Source organism: Ursus americanus, chromosome 33 (assembly GCF_024610735.1).
Source record: "Ursus americanus isolate L20-20 chromosome 33, mUrsAme1.1.p, whole genome shotgun sequence".
NCBI lineage: Eukaryota > Metazoa > Chordata > Mammalia > Carnivora > Ursidae > Ursus > Ursus americanus.
In genome coordinates, this window is record NC_142159.1 from 6,309,913 (window position 1) to 6,332,390 (window position 22,478).

General features: G+C 49.5%; 1 protein-coding gene across 3 annotated transcripts; it reads left to right on the forward strand.

Moving 5' to 3' along the window:
* The first annotated feature begins 227 nt into the window (after nt 1–227).
* AK2 (adenylate kinase 2) lies at nt 228–20,298 on the forward strand. 3 transcript variants are annotated; one of them, XM_087858583.1, is made up of 8 exons: nt 228–405; nt 8,072–8,197; nt 10,878–10,988; nt 11,118–11,212; nt 16,008–16,080; nt 17,272–17,467; nt 18,751–18,787; nt 19,407–20,298. In XM_087858583.1, coding segments are annotated over exons 1-7 (702 nt in total). In that variant the 5' UTR covers nt 228–306; the 3' UTR covers nt 18,753–18,787; nt 19,407–20,298. The 3 variants fall into 3 exon arrangements, with proteins under 3 accessions (XP_087714709.1, XP_045638122.1, XP_045638123.1); XM_045782167.2 differs by lacking the exon at nt 18,751–18,787 and having other exon boundaries at nt 229–405; XM_045782166.2 differs by lacking the exons at nt 18,751–18,787; nt 19,407–20,298 and having other exon boundaries at nt 17,272–17,638.
* Nucleotides 20,299–22,478: the final 2,180 nt, after the last annotated feature.

Genomic DNA, 22,478 nt, shown 5'->3' on the forward strand with positions numbered 1-22,478 from the left:
TTTTTCCCGCCCACTCCGCACACCCGCTGCGAGCCCCAACCCCCCTCGGAATATGATGGCCCGCCCCTTCCTTACTCCCTTGCCGATTCTGTCCAATCAAAAGCAGCCTTCTCCAGTCTCGCTGTATGGTTGGTAAGTTGAAGTGTCCGTCACGCCCGGGGGCGGGCGGAGCGACCTGACGGACGTGGCGGCGGACCCGTGTTAGCGGCGAGCGAGCCGTGCGTGGCTTGCGCGGCGCGCTAGACTGGAAGCGCTGGACCTGCGAGGTGTGTGCTGGCGCGTTGAGCGGTGAGAGGCTTGGCGGCCATGGCTCCCAACGTCCCCGCAGCCGAACCGGCCCCAGAGTGTCCTAAAGGCATCCGGGCAGTGCTGCTGGGGCCGCCCGGGGCCGGCAAGGGTACCCAGGTGAGCTGCAGGGCCGGGCTTGGCGGCGGAGCCTGTGGAACTCCAAGGTCAGGACGGCCGGCGGTCCGGATCGCCCTGGCGCGGGACCGTGGGCTTAGGCCTGGGGAGGGTGTGGGGGGTCCTGGCCGGCGTCTGGGGTTCTGCCCAGGCGTTTGGGAGAGGGTCCAATTGGAGATCGGGGGAAGTCTGAGTTGGATTAGAGTTCTGCAGGGATCTAGACTTGAGATGTCATGTTGGGGGAATCAAAGGACTGATTTAGATCCCTTAAGGGGTTAAAAGCTGAGAGGGTTTGAGCTTTAGGGTGAGCCTTCGGTTGAGGCATCTAGATTACAGCCTGAGTGGAGTCAGGGACCCCAGATTCCCTGCGATATGGGAGTGGATTGTCCAGGGTTATGTTCCAGGCATTCGGGGTAGGGGACCCTTGCTTGTAAGGATTAATGACTGGAGGTGAAGGAGCATCCCCAGCACGTGGGGCAGAGGGGGAGCTGGTGTGTGCTGATTAGGAGTTCTAAGAGAAATGAGGTATGACCTGCCAGAGCCAGTTAAGTTGGGGAAATGGGAGAGAGTACCTCAATATACAGGTAAGAAAGCAGGCCCAGAGAGGTCAGGTTGCTTTTCGAAGATAGCAGAATTGACTTCATGCAGTCTGGAACCTCAGGAGCCATGGGGCTCCAGGAGTTTGGAATTTAAAGTTGCCTTCTACTTTAGCAGACTATGGGGCCTCACTTGGTGTGTGGGCTGTAATGGACCCATAGATCAGAGTTGGGATTTATGATCTCGTTTTAAGATTTGGAAGCCCATAGGTTGGATTATGAATGTCCCCTTCCTGCATAAGGTCTGGCATTGCCCCCCAGGCCACAGGTTCTTGTTGGTTGTTAGGTGCTTAAGAGGGAATTCCTGAAAGTCTGAGCGGCTAAGTGAATGGTGTTCTGAGGACATCTCTGTGCCCATTTTCCCTAGCACTTGAAAAGATCTTGTCTTACTCACTCTTGGGACCCCTCTGGCACCCGGCACGTCACTTGGCACTTGATGAGGTTGGAAATGGATGAAGGACAGATTAAGGTGGAGGATGACAAGGAAGTCTGGAGATTCAGTTCATTCCTGTGATAATTGCTTTTTGGCTCTGGGCACTAGGTCAAGAACGACCACTTTCCCTTTTCTATGGCTGGAGCTGATTCATCCTTGGAACTCACTGTTACCTAATCCCCTTAACCTCAGTAACTTTGAAGTGTCTTTCCTGTTGCTACCACGCTCCGTTATTAGGGAAACTGCAGGCTAGGAATGTTTAATCCCAGACTCTGCAGACTTTTGCTGTGAGTGAGTATAAACAGGGTAGCTCAAATGCATCAATTATTTTTTCTTAGTTCACAATTATTTTTTCTTAGTTCATATGGAAGTTAATAATTTCATTAGTTGTGTAATGAACAACCCATCCGAGTGCTGAGACAAGGGTTTTATAGTTTAGCAAGCTTTGTAATTTCTAAGCTTAAATGTCTTCGCCTGAAAAATGGTGATAATACCTACCATACTTACTCATGTAAACCAAAAGCGGACAAGGATATTGGAAGATTGTGTTACATACATGTGTAAAGCACCCCTAGGTACCTAGATGACAACCTGGCACTTCATAGGCGTTCAGTAATTATTGACTTCCTCATCTTACCCATTTCCCCTCCCCCCAACTCAGATGTATTCCAGTGTAAAGGGTGATGTATTCAGGAAGTTTTGAAGGAAATTATACTTACGAACTGCTTTACAAGGGTGTGCATACGGCAGGCGTTGGTCAGAGAAGGTTTTCTGGAAGAGGATGGGATGTAATTGGGACTTGAGGAAACACAAGTCTTTTAACCTCTACACACCTTTCTTTTCATAAGTGGGGCAATAGAAATACTAGTGGTTGTAGTTTTATGGAGTTTTAAAAAAACAGCAGTGTTCATAAATCAGAGGTTGCAAAGTGGCTGCCTCCAGCAGCATTTAGTCTGCAGACACACCCTAACTTTTTTTTTTTTAATATTTATTTTTTCTTTAAGTGGGCTCTGCCCCCCAGCGTGGGGCTTGAATTCAACAACCGTAAGATCTAGAGTCGCATGCTCCACTGACTGAGCCAGCCAGGCGCCACTGCCTAACTTTGTGGAGTTTTTTTAAAATAAGATTTTATTTATTTATTTTGAGAGAGAGAGAGCAAGTGAGAGAGCACAAGATGGGGGGGGCGAGGGCAGAGGGAGAAGCAGAAGCGGACTCCCCACTGAGCAGGGAGCGCAGCATGGGACTCGATACCAGGACCCCAGGATCATGACCTGAGCCAAAGGCAGATGCCTAACCGACTGAGCCAGCCAGGTGCCCCTCACTTTTTTTTAATGAAGAATTTGTGGGGTTTTTGGTTTTTTTGAGAGAGAGCACATGAGAAGGGAGGCGGTGGGGGGTGGGGCAGAGGGAGAGGGAGAGAGAGAATCTTAAGAGGCTCCATGCCCATTGCAGAGCCCAACATGAGGCTTGATCTCACCACCCTGAGATCATGACCTGGGCCGAAATCAAGAGTCAGACACTAAACTGGGGCGCCTGGGTGGCTCAGTTATTAAGCGTCTGTCTTCGGCTCAGGGTGTGGTCCCAGGGTCCTGGAATCGAGCCCTGCATCAGGCTCCTCTGCTGGGAGCCTGCTTCTTCCTCTCCCACTCCCCCTGCTTGTGTTCCCTCTCTTGCTGGCTGTCTTTCTCTCTGTCAGATAAATAAATAAAATCTTAAAAACAAAACAAAACAAAACCAGACACTAAACTGACTGGGCCACCCAGGTGCCCTGAGTTTGAATACAAAAGAAGACTGGTCCCCATGTACCCAGTAGCCAGCCCCACCAACCATCAGCTGGTGGCCATTGCTTCCCCATCCACTCTCCCTTCACATTATTTTAAAGCAGCTCCCAGATAGCATGACCGGGGTGTGTTTCCTGTTTTCTCTGCCAGCCCTTTTCACGTTTCGTTCCATGTGTCCAACTTACACCAGTTCTTCATTTCGCAGGTCAGTCTCCATCAGCTTTGTCAGTGCAGCGACACGACACCTCTGTGAGACCCATACTTTTACTTCCCTCTTTACAGTTAGAGAAACTGAAGTTCAAAGGGCCTGTTCTCTAGTTTTCATAGCAAGTAACTGGCAGATCCTCCGTCTGAATGGCTCCAAGCCCCTGCTCTTTCTGTTGCTGCCTCCTACCCTGGGTTAGATTTTTCTCCTACCCTATGCATGTTGTATTTGATAGTTTTGGTGTCAGAGATGCAGAGAGCAGTCCTTGCCCTCAAGAGGATACAATCTAACAAAATAGTCACCCTTTGCTCAGTTATCCCTTGTCAGAGATTTCACATGTGTCATCTGAACCCTGCAACCCTAGGAGGTAGGTCCTGTCCTTATCCATGCCTTTTTACTGATAAACTGAGGCCCAGAAGCTGTATCTTGCCCCAGGGTATACGTAAAGAAGTAGCAAAGGTAGGATTTGAACTCATGACTGATTCCTGAGCAGAGTCGCCATCTTACACTATTGATACTAGTCTAGGTGTGGAGGGGGAAATGAATACGCACGCATACAGTGCGTACCAGGGCGGAGTACCACGTGGGAAGTGTAAGGCGAGTGACTCTGACAAATGCTAGGGTAGTTCAGGGTTAGAACAAGAACTATAATTTGTCAAGAGTATTCCATTCTTCCCCCTACCCAGCCAGTAATGTCGGTAATATTATCCCCAATTTATAGATGAGAAAATAGTCTCAAAGAATCACTGGCCTAAGGTTACATGGTTAAGATAGAATTGATACTCAAACACAGGTTTCTGTGCTTTTTAAAAAGCTTTTTATTGAGGTATAATATACATGGAGAAAGGTACAAATATCATAAGTGAGCAGCTTGATGTATTTTCACAACGTGCATTTTCACAATTACACTTGCGTAGCTTACATCCATATCAAGAAACAGAATGTTGCCAGCATGGTGAAGTCCTCCTTGTGCTCCCTTCTGGACACACACACACACACACACACACACACCCTTTTCCCAAGGACAGCCACTAAGGCTCTGTGGGTTATTGTTGTTTTTTTTAATGAGGCCTATAATATGGATAAGAGCTAGGGCTTGCCAGCTCTGCTGTTACTAGCTACCTGATCTTGGGCAATTTAGCCTCTGAATTTCATTTATAAAATGCAGATAAAAATAGTTCCTACCTCATGGGCTTATTGTATATCGTGCCTACTAAATACAGTAAAACAGTGCACGGAAAAATCGCTTGGCGTGTTGCAGACACTCAAAAGTTAGCTGATGTTGATGAGTCCTTATCAGCAGAAGAAGGGATAGTTGGGAGTATCTGGGGAGAGAGATGCTCAGAATTTGCCTACAGGGAGGGGCAGAAGGGAGAGGAGCCAAGGTCCTCAGAGATGCTTATGTTATGTATTTGGGAATCGCATAGAGCCGCTGTTCGCAGCGGTGCAAGGCATACAGCTAGGGGACCTGTGGAGGTAAATTTGAAGAGCTTGGGACGTGTAGGAAGTTTATTGTGGAGGACACTGAGTGCCAGACTCAGATATTTGGACTTCTCCCCTATTGCACTAAGGAGACATGGAAGGCTTCTGAGTGTGTGTGTGTTGGGGAGCGGCGCGGGGAGCATGCCCAACATTATTTTAGGAGATGATTCCAGATGCATATTCAGGAGCATGGGACGTGGGAGTGGGAAAGACTGGAGGCAGAGAGAGAATTTCAAGGTAAGAAAACACGTGAGTTTAAGATTAAATCAGACCTCAACAACTAATAGTTTCCCTTTATTTCCCTAAATGCCAGGCACTATGCCTAATGCTTTTACATAAATAATTTTATCCAAATCCCCATAACAGCTCTGAAAGTAAACATTATTATCTGTACTCCAGGGATGAAGACACTGAGGCCTTAAGAAGTCTGCATAACTTGTTCAGGGGGGCTCAGTTAGTAAGTTGTAGGTCCCAGTTTCCAACCCAGATCCATACCACCAAAAACCCCATCTTGTGCCACCGCCCCAGGGCTTCACAAACTGCTTCAGAATCCCAGAGTGCTGCCTGAGAACCGCTCAGGCATAAACCTTAAGAGCGAGCCCGGCTTTGTATTTTTGGCTCGTGCCCCAGATGATGGTGATAATACACCGAAGACCGAAAACATTAAACCCACCATTTTACCTCTCCGGCGGTTTTAGCCATTCTTACCCGTGCCCCCCAAAAGCCCACCCCTTCCTCCACAGGGTTGTCGCAGAGGTGATGAGCCTGTTTCCCAGTCCATGGCCAGTGACACACAAGTGGCTCAGGGCCTCGGCAGCAAGAGTGGGGTCCAGGGGCCAAGAGCACAGCCAGGCCTGCAAACTTGTTAAAAATGCAGATGCTCAGGCCCCACCCATTGGAATCAGAATCCGCATTTTAGCAGCACCCCGGGGTGATGTGGAGTAGAGGCAGTGCTCTAAAGCATAGGCTTGAAGTGTGAGGGGAATATAATAAAGTTATTTCATCTGGCTGCTTCTGTAGTTTGCAAATAAAGAGTAATGCAAAAAGAGTAACGCAAAAAAAAAAAAAAAAGACCACGGAGGGAGGTCTTTTATTAAAGGCCTACTGTGTGTCTTCATGCTTTGGGTACGTATTTCACTTTATCCTCACAACAGCCCGATGAAGTAGGCATCCCCATTTGACTGGTGAGGAAACAGATGCCGAGAAGTGGAGTAACTGGCCCAAGGTCACACAGCTGTTGAGTGCCTTAGCCAGGATTCCTGTGTAAACCTGACTTCAGATGAAGGAATTATCATTCTGCCTTGCCATGTCTTCCCTAGTGGAATGTTCTTCCACACAGCTGTCGAGTCCTATCAGCCGGAACAGCAATAAGAATCCTGCAGTTTGGGGGGTGGTAAAAACAGACCAGTTAGGTTCTGTGGTAACAGCTCAACTCTGGCATTTTGGTCAGCCTTCCGCCTTGAACAAGCCTGATCTCCAAAATTTTCACCCAAGTTAACTTCAGCACCAAGGAGAAAGATTGGCAGAAAAGCTCAGTTCGCTGGGTGTGCGGCCACCATGCCAGCCCGGAGAACCAGAAGGGTTTCCACTGCCAGAGGATCCTGACCGTCATTGGTTTCCAAAGTGCGGTTTTTAATGCCTTGTTCGCCTGGATTCCATTTTGAAGTCATGTACATGAAGTCATGTCTTTCCTTGAACTGAGTCAGTCCACGAATCACAAACTAGAATTTGCTATACTGAGCCCCATCTATTTCCCTTTTCTGTGCGCAACTAAGAAAACTCTCAATGCACTGGTTTGAATAAGAATCCAGCCCTCCTTATTTTATAAAACAATTGAACCAGAACCCTAAGTACTAAGCTTCTTGAACTGATTCTATTCCTTGTGAATTCTGCGGGGGGTTTGCCACTACAAAACCAATGTTGGACCGTCCAGAGTTTCTTCCTGTTCTAGTCTTTATTCTGCTGTGTTGTCCGCCAAACTAGGAGCCCGTAGAGGCCAGGGTCCGTGTCTTTTGTTTTTCCGGCTCCCAGCAGGGTTCTAGGAAGAGGCATCAGTGTTTTCTTTCTGTATGAATGAACAGGGAATTAGGGCAGGAGTCACAGTACCAGCCGACGTTCAGTGTTCTGTGCCTGTCCCTGGTACGTATGTCGAACGCCGTTTGATCCCATCAACCCAGTGATGGAGGTCCTGCTACTGTTTCCATGTGACTTAGAGGAAATTTGACACGTAGTAAGGTGATATAATTTTTCTCAAGTCACCTATCTAGCGATTGTTGGTGTCTGAAACCCAGGAATTCTGACTCTGAAGCCCATGCTCTTAACCAAAAGGCTCTACTGCCTCCTGAAACTGCTACGTAAGTAAATACTGCTAGCCAGATGCTCTTTCTGTGTATCCTGTCTGATCCTCAGAGCTACTTTCGGAGACGGAGCCTTTTTGCCTTCGCTTTAAATGGACCAGGAAACTGAGCCTCTGAGAGGAAAGGGGAAGAACCAGGTGCGCCTGGGGGAAACGCACGTTCCTCCCCTGGCCGCAGCTGCCTCCCAGGCCCGTGACCACTGTACTTGACAGCGGCACATTCATTCCTTTGGCAAATATTCGTTCAGCACATCCTGTGCCAGGCCTTGTGCTGAGTGCTATATATCCATGAGCTCATTTCAACGTCACGGCAGCCGGGGCGCCTGGAGGGCTCAGCCGGGCCAGCGTGCAACTCTCAATCTCGGGGTCGTAAGTTTGAGCCCTGCGTTGGGTGTAGAGATTGCCTCAAAATAAAATCTTTAAATAAATAAATAAATAGATAAGCTTCGCAGCAACCACATGAGGTACTGATACTGCTGTTTTGATTCTTCCCATTTATGAACTGAGGCTTTTGTGTCACTGTGTGTGTCTAGTGGAAGTCGCGAGAATAGCTAATACTTGTGACCCCTTCCTGGGTGCTAGGTGCAGCTTTCGGTGCTTTACAGGTATTATGTCATAGAATTCATACTATCACCATATAATCGTTCTACGTTAGAATATAGCATCGGGTACTTTTATTCCCATTACGGGTAAGGAAATCGTCATTTGCCAGAGTTCACACAGCCAGTGAGTGATGGGGCCAGGTACACACCCGGGCAGCCTGATGCAGGGCCTGCCGTGTTAACTCTGTCTTGGTTTTCATCTTCCCCTCCACAGGCACCCAAATTGGCCGAAAACTTCTGCGTCTGCCATTTGGCCACCGGGGACATGCTGAGGGCCATGGTGGCGTCTGGCTCAGAACTGGGGAAAAAGCTGAAGGCCACTATGGATGCCGGGAAACTGGTAGGTTTGGTGGTCCCGGTGAGTGAGGCTATTCCTGAGTCTCGATCTGCCCTGCCTCATTTGGGGGCCACCAGCCGTGTGAAACCGTGGAAATTAATTTAGATTTAACTGAATCGAAAATTCAGCTGCTCCATCTCACTTGCCACCTTTCAGGAGTTTGTCAGCCAGCACAGGTTTAGAACATGTCCGTCATTGTAGAAGGTTCTGTCGGACAGCCCTATGCTGCGGGGTGTTCTGACAAACACACTACATGAACTTCCAGACTATCGGCTTACGCGGTATATTGTGAATGCGTGGCATTTATGTTATTCACAGTATTCTTTTTTAAAAAAATACATTTTAGGGGCGCCTGGGTGGCACAGCGGTTAAGCGTCTGCCTTCGGCTCAGGGCGTGATCCCGGCGATCCGGGATCGAGCCCCACATCAGGCTCTTCCGCTATGAGCCTGCTTCTTCCTCTCCCACTCCCCCTGCTTGTGTTCCCTCTCTCGCTGGCTGTCTCTATCTCTGTCGAATAAATAAATAAAATCTTTAAAAAAAAATACATTTTATTTTTATTGTAAGTAGGCTCTACACCCAATGTGGAGCTTGAACTCGCAACCCTGAGATTAAGGGTCGCGTGCTCTACCGACTAAGCCAGCCAGGTGCCCCTGTTTACGGTCTTCTTGAGGTTCCTGTGTGCTGATGCATTTTGTAATATGCCCAGTGTTTAGAGCCAAAAATGAAACTGCCATCCCTAGGCCAGACTCAAGGGTGTATCCAAGAAAGGATGCAGGAAACCACAGGGTTTTAACTCTATTTTTGGGGCTCTGTGTTCTGTGTCTCTAACAGTGGAGTTGCTTGGTGATTGACGAAAGTAATTCCTCCTATTTGGGGGATATAATAGCATTTTCTTACGTTTTTAGTCCAGTTGCTCTAATTGGACGATTACAATCTGTTATTTACTAAATCTTCTTTGATAAGTGCCAGAGCTTAGTTGTAACTGAGTTATTCTGGGACTTGGCCTCTGGGAATCACCTTCAGGCATTTTAATAAACTGGAACACCAAGAAAACATTTTAATTAAACTACAAAAAGAATGATTATAGTATAGAATGCTCATGAGCAGGGGCGCCTGGGTGGCATAGCGGTTGGGCATCTGCCTTCAGCTCAGGGCGTGATCCCAGCGTTATGGGATCGAGCCCCATATCAGGCTCCTCCGCTGTGAGCCTGCTTCTTCCTCTCCCACTCCCCCTGCTTGTGTTCCCTCTCTCGCTGGCTGTCTCTTTCTCTGTCGAATAAATAAATAAAATCTTTAACAAAAAAAAAATAAAAAAAAAATGCTCACAAGCAAGAAGATACACCGTGTTATAAGTACTTACAGAGCTACGGACCGTTTGCTTCCTTAACATTTTCCCTGGTTTAAGATCTTATCTATTTATTTGAGAGAGGGAGAGCTAGAGAGGGAGAAGCAGACTCCCTGCTGAGCAGGGAGCCCGATAATGCGGGACTTGATCCCAGGACCTGAGCCAAAGGCAGACACTTAACCGACTAAGCTACCCAGGTGCCCAGCATTTCCCTATTTTAAGTTCATACATGAAAATGATCAGCTTTACCATTTAGGAGAAAGGGGAGGAGAAAAAGTTGTATTTTTCATCTGGGAATCACCTTCAGAAACCATTTGGTACTTAGCCCTCTGTCTTCTCATATCTTAGAATGTTGGTTGGGGAAGGAGCTAGGCTTTGCCTTTATCCCCAAGTTACCTCCCGGCAGGCTTTGAAATCCCGTAGCTGTATCCGGGGTACCACTGCCCGCCCACCTGCCCCTTTACCTCTAGCTTTCCCTTTATGTTTGTGAGACCTTGAGCTAAGCCAGAAAGCTAGATATTTTGGACTTTGGGTCTTGGCAGAAGATCTTGTACTGAGAAAAAAATTGGGACATGGCCATGAGATTGCTTATCTCCAGCCTTCACTTTGTCACAGGGCTCGTACTTTGTCCCCAAGTTCACAGCCGGTGGCAGGAGATAAGAGCGTTAGCAGCCTTGCTGTCATACTGGTAGGGAACTTCTCTTTCTATGAAAGCTCAGGAGAGACTTTTAGAGAGACTAAGAGGTGTATTGGGCTGGCACCTCAGTGCCTTGGTTCTGACCCAGTTTTACCAGTTCAGTGACCTTCTCTGTTACTTCATGTCCAGGATGGCCAGGACCACTTTACTGTTAGCCTAAACAGAATTGTTTACGGAAAACAATTGGGAAAGTTGGTACCATTCTCCCACGGAGCCCTCCTCAGTGATCTCATAGCCAGAAGCCCTCACCTTTCTTGTGCCTTGAGGACAGCTGCTTGCTGATGAGCAGTTATCTGATGGAAAGGACCCTGACTAATGGCTGGAGAGGGCCTCAGGACCTAAGACACGAAAGCCTCCTGTCCAGGTGGCAGGCAGTGGGATCCTCTTCCCTCACCCAGATTGTTGGGGTCTCAAGGGAAGAGAACACATATGTGGCAACCACGAAAATCATGAAACCGAATTTTCTTTGGAATGTGGAGCCACTCCACATTTGCTCTGATTTTTTTTGCTTCTTTGGGATCAAGAAAACATGCTGTTTAGTAGTCAGGTTATACAGATGCCAACTTGTGGCCCTGGAGTTGGGCTCACGTCACCTAATTAACAGATTTAAACCCAAGGCTGTCTTGTTCTTAACTTCCAGGTGAGCGATGAAATGGTCGTGGAGCTCATTGAGAAGAATTTGGAGACCCCTCGATGCAAAAATGGTTTTCTTCTAGATGGCTTCCCTCGGACCGTGAGGCAGGCAGAAATGGTGGGTGCCTTGCATTTGTGTCACTGATGCATGAAAACGAACTCTTGGCCCTTTATCTCGTAATTCCTTTGAGAGAGATGGCCCCGCTCAAGCTCTGGTGGCTTAGCTGGGCCATATACTTTCTTGCAGCTCGACGACCTCATGGAGAAGAGGAAAGAGAAGCTTGACTCTGTGATTGAGTTCAGCATCCCAGACTCTTTGCTGATCCGAAGAATCACAGGAAGGTATTTGTCCTCTGAAGGTCCCTCCTGGTCCTGCCTCCTCCGAGCTTTATCAGACCAGCAGAGTTGCTTTTGCCCAATCTCACCAGGCCACGTAGTGCCATTTTACCACGGGTTGGTCTTGTTTGGTGACATCCACTGAAGTGGTGACATGGGACGGGGATATGTGGAAAGAAGAGCGAGGGATTTGAAGTCAGACAGCATCTCAGACCTGTCACCGTTTAACCGTGACCCTAGGCAAGTTTCTTAAGCTCTCAAAGACTGGTTCCACCTGTGTAGAGTGGGGTTAATAAGACCTGCTTCAAGAAACCGTCGTGCGTTTTGGATACCATGACATGCGTAGTTCCGAGCCTGGCTTACGGTGGGTGCTTCAGAAAGATTCCGTTCCTTACACGGTATCTCTCTCACAGTGCTCTGAAATCTGGTCTCAGTTGGAAGTCGCCATACCTTGCTGTCGGTTTGGTAGTGTGAAAATAATACGACCACCTACACAAAGTTTAGAAAACGGAGGAAGATTTTGCTCATGGTACAGCCACCTCAGCCAGACCCACTATTGCTTTGTTGCAAGTTTCGTCTTCAAGTCCTTGTTCTGGGGCGCCTAGGTGGCTCAGTCCATTAAGTGTCCAACTCGGTCTTGGCTCATGTGATCTCAGAGTCGTGAGATGGAGCCTCGTGACTGGCTCCGCGCTCGGCACGGAGTCCGCTTCGGATCCTCTCTCTCTCTTCCTCTGCCCACCCCCTCACTTTTTCTTTCCCTTGCTCTCTCACTCTCTCTCTAAAATAAATAGAAAAATATTTGAAAATAAATAAATAAAGTACTTGTTTCTTGGAGCGCCAGGCTGACTCAGGCAGTGGAGCGTGCAGTTCTTGATCTCAGGGCTGTAGGTTGGAGGCCCGTGTTGGGTGTAGAGTTTACTTAAAACAATAAATAAATAAAATCTTTAAAGTACTTGTTTCTCTGTAGTAGTCCCCATTGAACACAAACATGCTTCTGTTTCTGAACAAGTTTGCTCTGAAAGGTCCACTGCTTTAGGCTACAATTTCCTCTACCCTGTTTCACTGTCCACTCCGCCATCTGCTTTGTGCCTTCCAGAAATACGTGGGAAGCTCTCAGCCTCTAATAGACCCTCCTCCCATTCTCATCTTTATTGTGGGTTATGGCTTTTATATCCCTTAGTCATTTTAATGGAGTCTCAGGAAGGTGGTCAGCCTACCGTCTTGAACCAGACATCCACGACCATTATTTTTATTTGCTACTTGGTATTTCACAGTAGACGAGCCATCATGTACTTACTTGTCCCCTTATTGCAGTGCAGTTGTGTTTTTTTATAGTTGTCCGCTGTGAATTTGATGCTGTGACCATCACAGTACATGTAAACTTTTGGATTTAATTAGAGGGGAGATTGTTTTTTTGTTGTAAATTTTATTAAGTTGATTTCCTGGTGAGGTTGCGCTTTTTTCCCGTGGGTCTGCCGTCCGTATCTTCAGGGGGGAGGTAGCCACGTAAACAGACAGCGGGGTGAGTGTCACAGGTGTTTTCCTGAGAAGCTACATGAGATACAGTGGGATCCACCTTATATTAATTTTTTGTTCAGATGTCCAGGTTTCATCTTTCCAGCTAGTCCATAGGAACCTTCAATGCAGGAACTTTTGTATTTCCGCGTCCCCACTGGCAGAGTAGACAGACAAAGTAGAGGCAGGCCAAGAAGTGGTAGGGTTGACGGGGAGGCACATCACCAGGGCTGGGGTCCCTGATGTACAAAGCAGATGTTAACAGTACTAGTTGACCGTGGGGGCCTTTGCATCGATCGGCCCATGTTCCTGAGTGCCTGTTCTGCGTGCAGCACCGTATAGACTAGACTCGGGAAGGGGGCCAGGAGAAGGTACAAAAGAACGATATGCCCATCTCTGACCGCAGAGAGTCTAGAAGCCATACAAGAAACCTGGGCTGGTTAGCACAGTGGGTAGTCCTAAGAAGCGAGCCTGGGAGCAGGAAGGGAAGGCTACCTAGGAGAGGTGCGATGTCAAACATGGCCTTCCTGGATGGAGAGGATTTCGGTGAGGCTCTCCAGGAAGGGGGTAGAGGCGGGAACGAGTATGGGTTAGGGGAGGGCCTCTAGCTGGGGCTGGTGGCAGAATGTCCAGAGTTGGAGGAGTGATCCGGGTGATAGAACAAGTGCTGTTGGGAGGGTCGGATGGGAGCTCGACTGGGGAAGGGTTGCCAAGGTGAAGAGGGTAGACGGATCAGGAGTCATGGGATGTTCTTAAGCCATGAGGTGTTATGGCAGAAACAGCATTCTAAGAACGTTAGTTTGGCCCTGGCGTACAGGCTAACTTGGGGGGAAGGCGAGATGGACAAGAACCCACCTAGGAGGCTGTTGGTGATCCCCGTGTGGGGTTGTGGAGGCTTTTAACTGCGGTTGGCTGGTGGGGACCAGAGAGATTCTGAAGGGCAAACTACAAGACTGTTGTAGAGGACGAAGAAGACTCAGTCTCTGGGTTTGGGAGTGAGGGGTGTGGCGTGACCCCCTCCCTCACAGAGGAGGAAACAGGACACGCCAAACTGGTAAAGTTGTCTTTGTCAAGTTCCCTCTATGGATCAGTGGCAGAACTAGCACCGAAAGCCCGTTTTCTGCCTCCTGGTCCACTGCAGTGATGGTTGGAAGAAAAAGAGGCAGGAACTAGTTGGTTTAATATGGATCTTATTTAAATCTGACATGATAAAACCCCACTGTAAATATCTTTTTGATTAGCTCTGACCTCACTTCTGACAATATTAGGGTCACTTGTATGTATGGTTTGGTGGTTAGTGGTTTTAACTTTTTCAGTGTTGGCTCTCTGATACCCTAATTATCCTACCAGTTGGCTGTCCTGGTGTCACAAGCCGTCCCCACTTTGCGGATGAGAAAGCAGGCACCTGAAGTGTCATACTCAAGACGGCAGTGGCTCTAGAACCCCAGCCTTGATCCCTCCCCATCACGACCTCCACCGCTAGGTCAGGCTCAGTGGCTCTTAGAGCTGTTTTGGTTGGTGCTGAGACCAGTCCCACTTTGAAAACTTGGATCTTGGACTTTCTTTCATTTCCCTTCTAGGGAATGAGCCTGGCATTCCTCTTAAAATGAAGTCCGTGAGCGGGGAAGGAGCAGTGTGTCGTATGTCACTGGAGGGCTGAGGGAATCGGAGTAAGCGAGAGATGTAGGGAAGTGGAAAGGAAAAAGTCATGTCTGCTGCAGCCTGGCTGCCGCGGGCCTTGTGCTCTCCAGAAAGTGAAGAATCATGGTCCACGTCTCATGCTTGCAGCCCTTCGCAGAGGGAAAGCTGTAGCCGAGCCCAGCAGCCTCTCCCTGGGTCTCCCAGTGGAGGCACCAGAGGAACCTCACCAGCGACTCAACTAAAAGAGGGCCTGACTTCCTGTCACCAGACAACAGGCACAGGCCACTCAGTATAGCTTATTTTACTCAGCCATCCCCTTGCCCCCAGCAATGCTGTAAATGGACCACTTGGCCTCCCAAAAGTGTGCTGTGGGGAGGGGGAGAGGGAAAGAGAGAATCTCAGGCAGACTCCTCACTGAGTGTGGAGACCGACGCGGGGCTCGATCTTACGACCCTGAGATCATGACCTGAGCTGAAACCAAGAGTCCGACGCTCCACCGCCTGAGCCACCCAGGCGCCCTGCCCAGGCTTTGGGAGTCTGACCTGAACTTCCCCCGCTGATGTGCTGAGATACTGATCCCCTCAGCCATCAGAGCAGCGGGGTAGGCCTGGGTTATTCCGGAGGGGAGCACACCAGTACTGCATAAATATTTCTGCGTGTGCCAAGAGGTGAAAAACGTTGGGAAGCCCTGGGTTAACAGACCTTCATGAGGAAAGCAGACACCTGTTCAGTAAGAAAGCCTGGGTTGGCACAAACTTGGGAAACCAGACAGGTCCTGGCTGTAGAGCAGGGTTCAGCCTGCCTCCTTCCCTTCTTAGGTTTCTGGGTTCCTGTGGTGTGGCCACTCAGAGTTAGGAGCTCAGGTTTGCAGCTCGGGGGCACGGCGCAGAAGGGGTGCCCGGCTACACTGGCGCCAGCTGAACGCTGAATCCTTGGGCATTTCGTGACTTGGTGCGTAAGTCATTTCTCCTGGTGCCGGTGTCCTATTGCTCAGCCCTCCGATGCTTGGGCTGCATTTTATCCGGGTGGTCGCAGAGGGCTGCTGCCCGGTCTCGTGGTGTTTGCATCTGCAGGACATTTTTCCATCGCACCTTTCTGGGTTTTGTCACTGATCTGGGATAGAAAATAGGGTTGGCTTCTTTGTCCGCTGGCCTCTGTAGCGCATCGTACAAATCTCTGTTAAAGGATCGTCACATTTATTTTAGGTTTTTCCCCACATTTGTCCCTCCCACTAGAGTAAGCACTGCTTGTGATCAGGGATCTTGGCTCGTTGCAGTGTGGCCCCTGGATTCAGTGTAAGGCCTGAATCGGACTAAGCACTTAGTAAACGTTTGTTGGGCGAGTGGGTGAAGAGAATGAATGGCTGTGCGAGACCAGCCCCGAGTTCCTGAATTAGGTACTTAACGCCAGCCTCGGCAGCCAGACACTCATTATCACGTTGGGTCAGAATAGAAAACATACTCCCTCTGGCATAAGCTCTCCTGGAAACCCAGTTATCGTCCCAAGTAGGAGACGCCTAAGCTAGGTCTGTGCCTGGTGGAAGTCCTCACGTCCAGCTCCTCTGTTGTTGCTTGTCAACTTGGAGACCCCTGGGTGCAGGGACACTTTCAGGCACCCTGACTCCTGTTTGTTTGCTGTCTTCCAGGCTGATTCACCCGCTGAGTGGCCGTTCCTACCACGAGGAGTTCAACCCCCCAAAGGAACCCATGAAAGATGACGTATGTAAACCCAGGACAGGAGATTTCCTTTTCCTGCCCTTCCCCTTCCTTCCTTTTTGCTCTTTGTGCTTTCCCTCTTCCTTTTATTCCTACCAATATTATTAACTTGACCATAAGAAATATCACTACCGAGTAAATCACATGGGCTATGGCTTTTCTGTCTATACAGCGCCTCCCCCAGTGGTTTATGGTTTGACTTTGACGTAGCCACCAGTACCGGCTACTTCACAGTGCCCGGTTTATCCCTGTTTTTGGTCCAAAGAAGCCCCTCTCTGGTAGCACGGTAACCTAAATGATTGACTAGTCTCAGGAGAAGGCTGCTTGGAAGCCCAGAAGCAGAGCCAAGCTGGGAGAACAGGACTGAAGAGAAACGTGTTGACTGGTCCTACTTCGGAAGAATGTCCCCTCTCTCTAGTGACTCTGCTGTGTCCTGCAGAAGCAGACTGTTTGGGCTTGATTAACGTTGCCAAACGCTCATGACAGTCTTCAGTTGCTTGCAGATGCGACAGGGCGGGTCTCGTACACGTTCACTGTAACGTTTGCTGTAACTAGTCCATTTCGTCTGTTTCAGAACATGTGGGCAGTAGTAAGACTCTCCCGGGTTTGCCTTTGTCACTTCAGACAAGTTCAGCAGGTCCTGCAGGTTTCCAGGCCCTCGTGTCAGCTTAGGCACGTTTCCCACAGTTGGGAATTCTGCCATTCAGAGTTCTTTCTCACTTCATTTGCCCCTTTTTAGGACGCCGAAGGCCGACACCCCAGTGAAAACACCAAATACGTCGGTGACTAAGGTTCCAGTGGCGAATGCATCTCTGATTTTGATGTATTCTCCTGGTCTCAGGGGCCTCTGTCTTTCTTGCTTCTGCTCTTAGAAGTGTTCATCTCGGAAGGCAAGCAGCCTGAGCAGAAGCTGTGAGAGAAGGGCCTTGCCCGTCTTCCTCCCACAAATCCCCTTCCTCACGCTTTGCTGCCTCAGGTTCCCCAGCTCCTCTGGACTGGTTGGTCTGCTCCTGGGACCAACTTCCTGAGAGTAGCAAAGCTCTTTAGAGTTCTTTAGTGGAGGGGATCTAGATTTGTCTCTCTTTCCCTCCGATGGACTTTGGGAGCAGACAACATCGCAAATCTGCATCTGGCATCAGGTAAGGAAACCTTGCTAACAGTCCCAGACTTTCACTGCCCCCTTCCTGTTCTCAGATCACTGGGGAACCCTTGGTCCGCCGATCAGATGATAATGAGAAGGCCTTGAAAATCCGCCTGGAGGCCTACCACACGCAGACCACCCCGCTGGTGGAGTACTACAGGAAACGAGGGATCCACTCTGTCATCGACGCCACCCAGACCCCCGACGTCGTGTTTGCCAGCATCCTAGCGGCCTTCTCCAAAGCCACATGTAAAGACTTGGTTATGTTTATTTAATGTTGGGTCCGAAAAGGAATTTCTTTCTTCCTATCCGTGTTGAGGGAGTGGGTGGGAACTGCAGAGCAGGCAGAGGGGAGCATCCTCAGGCCAGCAAGAGTACCGTTTGATGTACCAATTAAAACACTCGCTTGATGTATCTTTAGCGTGCGTGCAGCTCTCATCTCATCTGTGTGTGTGCGTGTGCGCGTTGGTTTAAGTATTTGTACGCTCTTCCTTCTTTCTGAGCTACAGGCAAGGTTGCTTTACCAGCTGTTTACTTCTTTAGCCATACTCTTGATTTTTGTTTATTTTTACCAAGATAATCTAACTCAGGTATCTGCCGGGCACCGCAGTTCTGGAACCTCATGGTATTTAGTCCATCTCCCGCAGCTGAGTCGAAGTCCAGGATCACAGAGAGTCAGGCGGGGCCAGAGTTCCCGGCGGCAGATTGTTGGCAGGGGATTCCGCTTGTTTTCTGCCCCACAATGAAAAGCCACATGAGTCAGTGTGTGGATGGAGATCATTCGTTTTTTTCCGAAGTGGAAAGGAAAAGGCATTTACCATAGGAAGGTATCACCATCGAAAGATCCAGGCTGAGTTGGAATATTTCTGTGATCTGCATCACAGTGTATAAAGCAGGGATCATTGGGGACCCGTGTGTGAAAACTGAATTGTTGCCCAAGAATTAAACCCAAGTAGATGGTACTTTTGAATTCAGGCTGTCTTCTGAGCATCCGGGCTGGGCACCTGAGAGCAGCCAGTCCACTTGCCAAAAAGACCAGGATAGGTTTGTTTATTTTCATTTTTAATGTTTGCCTCAGTTTCCAAGTATGAACAAAACAGCGATTTGGAGGTGATCTATTCTTGGCCTCATCTTCATTAGCGTTTACTCAAACCCAGTCTCTCCAGGATATGAAACCCCAATCAGATGTGTCTCTTTTCATCTCAGACTCTCTCCACAGACTCCCCAAGAAAAGATCAGCCAAACTAAGATCACCTATGACAGTAACCAGCTTTTATTCCTAACTTCAGCTCCCCAACTATTAAGTGTTTCCTGAGGTCCATGCTGTGCCATTTGACTTGTGGCAAACAGATGAATTAATAGACTGTTGGGAGAGGCCACAAAACAGTGGCCTCTGGAAAAGCCATTGGAAAACCAGTGGCAGGCCCAGTAAATAATGCCGCCTCCCCCACCATAATCTGCTGACTTGGTACAGTGGGCTCTAGAGTCCCGGTCCCCATCTGACCTGAGTCTTCTGTCTGTGCAACTCTCAGAGGGCCTGTCCCCTGTCCACCTGGAAGCTGGGCACGGGTACGTGACCATTTGCTTCCCTTTGGTCTGATTCAAGTGAGTGTCTGCTAGCTCTGCTCTGCCTTGCTTCCCTGCCTGTAAACTAACTCCGCCCATTCTAAACAGAAACCAAGTCTGGCGTGGGGCATTTCTGGGAAGCACATGACTTCAGGGAAGAGGAGTGAAACCAAAACTATGAGCTGTGTCTGCTGGGGTCTGGAGCCCTTCTCTGGGGGAGGGAGGCCTCACAGATCCCAGAGTCGACTCCCCTTTCACAGGGGACAGTGGCAGGCACTTGGCCTCAAGGTGGCGGACCTTGAATGTTTGCTAATTGAATGTGTGTGACCCTTGTTCCAGTATTTGTCACCCATCCGTATACATTCACGTGTGCATATTTGGGCTGCTGGTGAACCTAGAACATGCGGAATGCATATGCCTTTTTGGGGGTGGTCAGGATTTAGATTTTTGCTTCGTTTAATTACACAGCCTTAACCTCAGCAGGCATGAGAGCTTTCTCCGGACAGAGAAATGTCCAGTGTCTGATGCATTTGGTTGCTGGGGCATGCATGCCAGCCTTCCCTGATATTTACTTGGTTTTTAAAAACCCATTTTGTTCTCTCTTGTTTCCTCTCTATTTCAGCCTAGTAACAGAAGGCCAGGCGAGACTGCACCACTGTTCATCACCCCGCGGCGTGATCCCTGCTCTTAGGTGCTGGGCAGAGGGGAGGGGTGGTCAGGGTGAGGATGGAGAGGGAGGAATGGTGAGGGCCCAAAAGGAGTCATCAAGAGCAGCAATGTGATAGTGAAGCCACCTCTTTCACACGTCATGGAAGAGTCTGAAAAAGTACGGAGGAAGGGGGAAATTAATTTAAAAAAACTGATTAGAGGTTATAAATAGCAATAGGGAGGTGCAGTATTGTTTCTAAGGAATCCAGGTTTCATTTACTGTGGATTGGTGACAATATTTTATAAAGCCAAATGCCCTAAGACCTCAGTTTTTATCTCAGAGCCTCATGGGTTGCCAGCCTGCGAATGCAGGAAGTCAAAACTGTTGTCCTGTCTTTCCGAAAGCTTGGAACAGGGGGGGTTTGACTCCTGGCCCTGGTTCCCCCAGCCATGAGATCAAAAGAACATCTCCACGTTGGAAAGAGATGGGGGGCCGTGTTCATGGGGTTGGTGGCTCAGCCAATCAAGTTTACTGGAGTGGGGAAGACGGGGCTGGTCTCCTTTCCTTAACGACACACCACTTGCGTACCAGTCCACCCGTTCTCGTGGGTCAGCTCCCAGCAGCCACCCAGCATCCCTGCGCTCTTGCCGTCTTGCATCCACAATGTGGGAAGGGACCCTTGTTAATAAATGAGCAAGTGTCCTAAGCAACATCATCCAAAGATTGTCCCTTCCATCCTCAAATCCTGTGACTGGGATCACTCGTCAGCACTGTGATGTATTATTTTCAATGAGGTGCCTTTCTTAACTGACCAAATGCTGCCTTGTTTGGCCCCTAAATCAATAAAGTATGTTAAAAATTTGTATCCCCTGTTGTGGCATTTTTTTGAGGGCATCTGGGCTAGAAAAAAAATGGCATTGAATTCTGAAACTGGCTTGGAAGCCCCTTCTTGTCGCTAGAAGTCACAAGGCAGGGAGGTCCAAGTGTGCGCTCCTAAGATGAGCCACACCCTCTTAAGCCTGGGCTCAGATGGCAGGCCGGCTTTTCTTGCCCCCGAGGACAAGGCAGCTCGGCTTCGTGGGGACCCCGCTGTGCTTGGAGCTCAGAGGATGTGCAAGGAATCCCGGCCAGTCATTTACTCGGCTCCTGTTTCCTTGTCTGAAAAAAGAGGAGTGTGATGCCACCTTCTCAGCCTTGTTGGCATTAAATGAAGTTTATAAAAAGAAGCTTTGCGCTTGGCGCCTGGCACACAACAGACACTTGATAAATGTTAGTTGGGTCCGAATATATACAAAAATACCTGCTTCGTGCCGGGCTGGATAATTGTTGGGTGGACAGCTGTCCACAGCCTAGAAAGCCAGTGCTTCTCATCCCTAGCCAGATTTTTGGCTGTCTCTTCAGCTGTCTCTTTAACACTCCTGGTTGCTTCTTTGTAAAGCCATTTCTTGCTCAGCAGAAGTGCCAAGCTGAAGCTCTCAGGCTGTTTGGAAGGACTGCGTCTGCTGGGGCGGCTTCTGAGAAATGACTGCTATTCCCAAAACCAGAGGAAGCTGGGCTAGAAGCACCGCCGTTCTTCGGGCTTTCTTTTTCTGGAGAGATCCAGAGTGGTCACGGGCATGTTAAATGCCGCCTCTTGAGCCAGCTCTTTCCTCTGCTTCCCCACCTCCCCACCTCCCCTCTGCAGTCATTTCAGGTGCCAACACGACTGACCCTGATCCTTTCTCTCCCTGAGCTATTTAAATGCCCCATGAAAACATTCTTCCCTTCTCTGATCTTCATGCAACAAACTGGGGGAAAGATTTGGGGACCCAGCCCCAGGAGGCCACTGTGTGGTGTGATTGAGAAGAATGTCCTGAGAGAAGACCAGGAGACCTCTTGTTCTCGTCTTTGGGCTTGGTTTCCTCACCTGGAAACTGATTGGAGCCGCTCCCGTGCCTGGAGCGCTGACGCCAGGCCAGGTACTGTGCGCATGCCTCGTAGCCAAGACCTCGCTTGGCCCTCCTGGGGCATCCGCGTGGTCAGAGCTGTCCTGTCTTACAGGTGAGGCGATCAAGACCCGGAGCGGTGAGGTCACACGGAAGAGGCCAAGTCGGCACCCGGAAGCAGTCTCTGACACCCGAGTCTGTCGCCTTGACCTTGTTGCTGAAGTGATTTAGCGACTTGTGCAGCTCTGCAGCAAGACGGGCCCCTCCGGGTGCCTTCCAGTTCGTGGCCGCTCCCTGCCAGTCCGAGGACCCAGGCAGTGCATCTCAGGCTGTCTTGTGGGCACAGAGCGTTGCAGACAGGATGGGATGAGGAGCAACCGTGGTCCTCAGGAAGCCTCAACAGTCTTTCTTAGGAAGACAGCTCAGTGAGTCGGAAGGCAGACTTCCGCCGCACCTCTCCACCGTGAGACCTCGGGCGAGTTATCTCCGCATCAGAACAGCAGGGACGCTTGCCCGGCAGGTGTGCTGGCAGCACCGGTGACCTGGATTCCCGGCACGCTGCAGACACCCAGGATGCGCTGATGGTGTGTACAGAGAAAACATAAGCCTTGGCGACAGCTCTTGTCTTGCAGACTCTCGGGGACCGGGCCAAGGACTCTTAACCTAAGGATCCCCTCAAAGTCCATGGGCCTCTAAAATTGTATCCAGAATTCCGTATTTTTGTATCTACCTAATTAGCTGATCGTTTCACGTAGACTTAATGCTCACTGTAAGATAGGTTCTGCATACACCGTCCCACTTCCTCTTGTCAGTAAGCCCGTGGGAGGGAGTGCTGTCCTTGTCTCCACGGGACGCGTGTGCACTTTGAGGCTCGCCCATCGAGGAACGGCAGACGCCGAGAGCGAGCCCGGCCGTGGCTCACACCCCGGCCCTTCCCCGCTGCAGCATTGCTTTGACACGTGGCTGGGAGCGGGGACAGACTCTCAAGGCAGTCGTGATGCAGCGGCGTGGGCGAGCCGTGGGTCTGAATGAAAGGAGAAGAAACTCGAGGAGGCTTGCCTGGCACGGTGACGGACCGAGTGGGGAGCGCTGCGTCAGGTAGGACCGTTGTCTGTTTCAT

Bases quoted from the DNA above. Each gene is read 5' to 3' on its own strand.
- AK2 (XM_045782166.2), top strand. From the start codon at position 307: ATGGCTCCCAACGTCCCCGCAGCCGAACCGGCCCCAGAGTGTCCTAAA. The intron at 8,198-10,877 runs GTAGGTTTGGTG...CTTAACTTCCAG, and splicing joins CTATGGATGCCGGGAAACTG to GTGAGCGATGAAATGGTCGT. The intron at 10,989-11,117 runs GTGGGTGCCTTG...ACTTTCTTGCAG, and splicing joins CCGTGAGGCAGGCAGAAATG to CTCGACGACCTCATGGAGAA.